The following is a 5713-nucleotide window of genomic DNA, read 5'->3' as shown; positions in this document are numbered from 1 at the left end:
TTGCTGCTGATATTACAAAGTTTGTAGCCCAAGTCATCACAAGTTAGCCTGAGACATTGCCAAGTCTCATAGTAGACAGTTATCCATTATCCAGGTTGTCTATTCATACAGAAAACAGTACAGTCAAGAACCAAGTGGATCTCTAAGGAAACAGACTCTGGAGATCATTGGTTGTAGTGGGAAGGAACCTCATACTGTTGTTCTGCTGAATGGATACATTGCCAAACTGCCTTCCATTTATGTTATACACATAGATTCATGCTTCTCTCAACATTGGCTAGAGAACTAACTTTCTACAGTGGGCAGCAGTTTTGTAGCAACTCATAACTAGTCAAAGCACTGAGAATCAGAGGCTGATGAATGTTCAGCCCTACATGGGACCCCTATTCCCCTTAAAGGCTCATGGGGCAGAAGAAATAGAAGAGTTGGAGAATGTAGAGGAGTTCTATGAAATCTGTCTTCTGAATATGGTATGGTTGTTATACACATGAACTCACTGAAACTAAAGTTACCTGCACAAGATCAAGCCAACAAGATCAGTCAACATTTCAACAAGCAGTAATGACTTAATGACTTACAGGAAGGAGGAAGAGGTGCAGGAGGAGGAAGAGAAAGAGGGAGAGGGGACACATTGGGTTGAGTCACAAAGAATGAGGGGGAAAGTTGGGGGTAAATAATATCAAACCTCATTATATACATGTATAAAACAGTCAAATAATAGATTCAAAATTTAAAAGTAGAGGAGAAGAAAATGAAGAATCTAACTTACATTCTTGCCCATATTGGCTTTGCTCTTGGGGAAGGGGACATCTCAGCTCAATGCATAGGAATTACTAACAAATTCCTAAAAGACAAAACCTTATCTAAAATTATGAAACACTCAGACTTGAAATCTTACATTAGTGTTTGAAGGACGCATGTGCCAGTTGCATGGTGGGCTACAAGTGCCCACCTGTGCTACAAAATACTCTGAGGTGTTAGACTCTTGAATACAGAGAATGCCCAGTTTCTCTGGAATTTGTCCCCATAAAGCCTGTAAGAAGACTGCATATGTAATCAGAAAAGACCCATGTTGGAAACTGGGAACTTTGATGTTTTGTGATCTTTGACAAAACCTGCATTTTTGAAGCAACAGTTTCACCTCATCACATGGGGAAGGCAGATTCTATTTGTCCTGTTCCTGCCTTGAGAGTCTGTACAGATGAGGTGCCTGATTAGTAGAAAGAATGAACAATCAGAAATAGGAAGTGCAGCATATGTTCTACAAAGGGACTTCTCTGGGATTCCAGGTTTTAGGTAAAACTGTTCCACTTGCCTTCAGCTTCACACCATTGCCAAATATTTTCATTGCTCAAATGGTAGAGAAAGACTGAATTAATACTTCACAAGTAGTGATGTGTTGTTTCTTTTTATTCAATCTCTATATGACAATGGCTATTCTAACAAATTAAAATACCATTCTGAAGTCCCTCTTTGTGGGGAAACTAGTAAGCATTTAGCCTTTGGAACTATGACATAAACTTCCATCCTGGACCCCACAATCAGTCTTTGTTCAACAGAGCTACCTGCTGGATTCTGTACTCTTAACAGACAATATTTCACAATGAGAGCTTTTACTTGAACCAACAATGACGACATCAATATCTGTCTATAAGTATTTGAGATTCATACAAGGTTTCTTTAGATTATTCTGAGAATCTGCTTATTGCTCTTTTTCTGTCTCTGTCTCTACCTCTGCTTGCCTGGCCCCCTCCCTCCCTCCTTCTCTCTGCCCCTTCCCCACCCCATCTGTATTTCTCTCTCCAGAGTCTCTTCCTGGAATGGCAGCTCCCTCCTTTACCTAAACTAGCCGGCCAGCAAGCTCCAGTAACCCATCCTCCTGTCTTTTCCTCCCAGTGATAAGATTACAAGTACACACTGTTATGTTCAGCTTTTTGTATGGATGCCAGTGATCAAATTCGAGTTGGTCGTCATGCTTGTACAGAAAGCACTTACCAACTGAACTGTCTGCCCAGCCCCATTATTATTCTTTATCTGTGTGTGTGTTTATGTTTATAAGCATGTGTGTGTGTGTGTGTGTGTGTGTGTGTGTGTGTGTGCGCGCGCGCAGGTACACTTATGAACGTGAAGGGCAAAAGTCGATGTTGAATACCTGCATCAATCACTACTTGTGGTGGTGCATGCTGATAAGATTTGCTGAAGGAACCAGAGGCAGGATGACACTGAGTTTGAGACCAGCCTGGGAGGCTTGCTGAGGAAAAGCAGCAGCCAAGACTCGGCTGGGCCGCAAACGGTAGGGGGTGGCAGCTGCTGCTCCAAGTTGCTGTTTGCTTCTCATCCTGTTGATGGTGGCAGCGATGCTGTTACCGGGGATGAAAGGTTTACTGCTGCTTGTTCTGAGAACAATTACCAGGACCATCTTGTTACAAGAAAGCATCGACAAAGGTCAGTTTGGAGAAGTTTGGTGAGGCAAATGGTGGGGAGAAATTACTGTGAAGATATTCTCTTCTAGGGAAGAACATTCGTGGTTCTGAGAGACAGACATTTATCAGACTGTGGTTGCTCCAAACCACAGAGGCGGCACAAAAGAAAAAAAAAAAAAAAAAAAAGAAAAATTTCTGCAGGCAACCATGACCACTCCTAACAGCAACTTTGAAATTTTCAAGAGGATGATGAGATCTCACCATGATGATTCCACCTGGACTATGATAAAGCCATTAAGCTGATTAATACCACTGAAAGATCTGCTTTGGACTACAAACTGCTCAGGACAGTTTTTAGATGGCTAGCTGAGATGATCCAGATTCACAGACTACTTGAGCAAGGACTTGAGACAAGCCCTGCACTTTCCCATTATGCAGAGACTGGACAAATGATACAACTAACTCTCCCAGGACTTGACACTTAACCCAAAATTTTCTTTTCAGGATTCCCTAAAGATGCCTTCACCCTCAGACAGCAGGAAGTAATTTTAAGAACACGATGCACACATTCCCAAGAGGTGGATAATTTTTGGTCATTTAATGAGTTATGGATACTGTCATTGTTTACGATGGTTGGTTACAAGTTAATGGTCAGGGAAAAGAAAAGCTAAACAAAGGAGATTAGAGTCATGGTTCTTATTTAAAAAAAAAAGAAAGAAAAAGACAAAAAGAGGATATAGATAAGAGGTAGATTATTGAATATACTCTGAAAAGGAAAAAAGGGAAGATATAGAAATAATAAGATAAAAGGTAGATTTTTTTTAAAGGGAAGATATAGAAATGATAAGATAAAAGGTAGACTTTTGAATCTACTCAGAAAAGAAAAAATAGAGAATATGGATATGATAAGATAAAAGGTAGATTATTGAGTCTACTTTTAAAAAGGAACTACTTGTTTTAAATAGGATAAGAAATGAAATTTTTTCTGCCTGAATTTTTCAAATGTTAATGGACTGGACATTGTTAATGTATATAATGGAGTTTTTTTGTCTGAATCTGTCAAATGTTAATGGACTAGACATTGTTAATGTAATTCTTGACTGTATATATTGTGTATATTTAATGTATACACTTTTTCTTATATTAGCTATAATTTTTTTTTATTTTAGACAAAAAAGGGGAAATGTGGTTGACATATTGTATACCACAATAAACTTATCTGGGGGTCAGAGAATAGAACAGCCACTATATTAAATATAGGTTTAGGCAGTGGTAGCACATGCCTTTAATCCTAGCATTCTGGAGGCAGAGATCTGTTTGGATCTCTGTGAGTTCAAAGCCACACTGGAAATAGTCATTTCCCCAATCCTTGCTTATTGTCCTTTGTAACTTCTTGGCAATTCTGAAATTAAGGGTGTTTTCTTTTACTCTGCTATAAACAAAGGGCAATCTTTAGTAAACTTTATTTTTCTGAGACAGGGTTTTTCTATGTAGTGCTGGCTGTCCTGGAACTTGCTTGAATTCAGAAAATTACCTACCTCTGCCTCTAGAGTGCTTGGATTAAAGGCATGCACCACCACTCCCAGTTTGTCTTTAGTAAACTTAAAGATTATGCATACCTAGTACAACCAGACAAAAGTATGTCATGAAGCCTTCCATTTCTTGTTGCATTCTGGATATATGTTGTTGGGGATAGTAGATAACTGAATTTTGGGAGACAGGGGGCAGTAAGTGTTCTCACAATAAATACATAAGCCAACATTCTGGTTTGTTCAGTATCATGAGGCTTGTATTATTCCTCCTGAGAAATATGTAAGACAAGTTGAGTACTAATAACGTGTCCTGTAGCAGGTCAGAATGGTCAAATACAGTTTTCTCTCCATTGTCTCATACTTATTTCCATCCCCAAATAAATACCAGATGTTATCCCTTTATGTACACTTACATATGACTATAAAGGTTTCACCAACATGGAAGTATCATAAGTAAATACATAATGATGGAGTATTGTCTCAAACAGTAAAATTTGGTAAACCAATTTAGTTAATCCCAAGAATTTTCTTATAAGTCATTAAATTTTCTCTGGATAGAGTTTGCTTAGGAAGGCCTTCTTCATGGCATTCTTCAGCTCCTTGTTCCTGAGACTGAAGATAATGGGGCTGAGGAAGGGGGTGAGGACTGTATAAGTGATACCCATCAGAGTGTCTCCTTCCAGAGACTTGGGACCCTTGGGCTTGAGGTAGATGACAGAGGCAAAGCCATAGTGCACAATCACCACTGTGAGGTGAGATGCACAGGTGGAAAAAGCCTTGTGCCGACCCTCTGCTGATGGTATCTTCAAGATGGCTGCCACAATGAAGGCATAGGAGAGGAGGATGAGGAGAAAGCATCCCAGGAGGGCTGTGATGCACACCATCCCTACACCTCTGGCTACCACAAGTACATTCTCTCCACATGCCAACTTCAATAGAGGTGGAACATGACAAGCAAAATGGTGAATCTCATTGGGTCCACAGAAAGTGAGGTTGAAAATGGCTGTTGTCACCACTGTCCCCATGAATGAACCACCAATCCAGGACCAGGCAACCAAGCAGGCACAGCCCCGGGGGCTCATGAGCACATTGTAGCGCAGTGGGTGACAGATTGCCACATAGCGGTCATAGCCCATGACAGTGAGTAGGAAAGAGTGAGTGAAGCCAAATGTGAAGGAGAAGAACATCTGGCTGGCACAGGCCAGAAAGGTGATGGAGTGAAGTGTGGAGAGTAGGTCAGCCAACATGCGTGGGATGATAGCAAAGGTGTAGAAAATCTCGGAGATGGAGAGGGCACACAGGAAGAGGTACATGGGTGTGTGGAGACTGTGTTCACTCCAGATGGTGGCCATGATGAGCAGGTTGCCAAGCAGTGTGAAGAGGTACATGAGCAGGAACAGCAGGAAGAACATCAGCTGAAGGTGAGGGAAGGTAGAGAAGCCAATGAGGATGAACTCAGTCACTCCTGAGCGATTGACTCCCTGCATGGAGGCCATGCCTGAGGTGAGGTAGGGAGAGGTCATCTACTAGATGGAGAAAGGTTATCAGTTTCTATCCTACCTGGACACACCCAAGGGTTTGAGCCTGAGAGAAGATTACAGATGACATAAATCTTATTCCTCCTGTTATAGCCTATAACTTAATTCTGCCATCCTATTTATAGAGATGATATTGTTTTCACCTCCATTTTGAGAGTCTTTGGCATTCTTGCTGAGAATATTGGAATGCAGAAATGCTGACCAAATGTCAAAGTGAAGC

General features: G+C 40.9%; 1 protein-coding gene across 1 annotated transcript; it reads right to left on the bottom strand.

Moving 5' to 3' along the window:
• Positions 1-4494: 4494 nt before the first annotated feature.
• On the bottom strand, positions 4495-5451 carry LOC131900754 (olfactory receptor 10H1). Its single transcript, XM_059252071.1, has one exon. The coding sequence runs from the start codon at positions 5449-5451 to the stop codon at positions 4495-4497; it is 957 nt and encodes a 318-aa protein (XP_059108054.1).
• Between the last annotated feature and the right edge of the window lie 262 nt (positions 5452-5713).

This window comes from Peromyscus eremicus, unplaced genomic scaffold (assembly GCF_949786415.1).
Source record: "Peromyscus eremicus unplaced genomic scaffold, PerEre_H2_v1 PerEre#2#chr22_unloc_1, whole genome shotgun sequence".
NCBI classification, from domain to species: Eukaryota; Metazoa; Chordata; class Mammalia; order Rodentia; family Cricetidae; genus Peromyscus; species Peromyscus eremicus.
The sequence above is the reverse complement of the archived record's forward strand: the minus strand, read 5'-3'. Positions and strand labels throughout refer to the sequence as shown.

Coding starts and splice junctions, on each gene's coding strand:
- LOC131900754 (XM_059252071.1), bottom strand. CDS start 5,451: ATGGCCTCCATGCAGGGAGTCAATCGCTCAGGAGTGACTGAGTTCATC.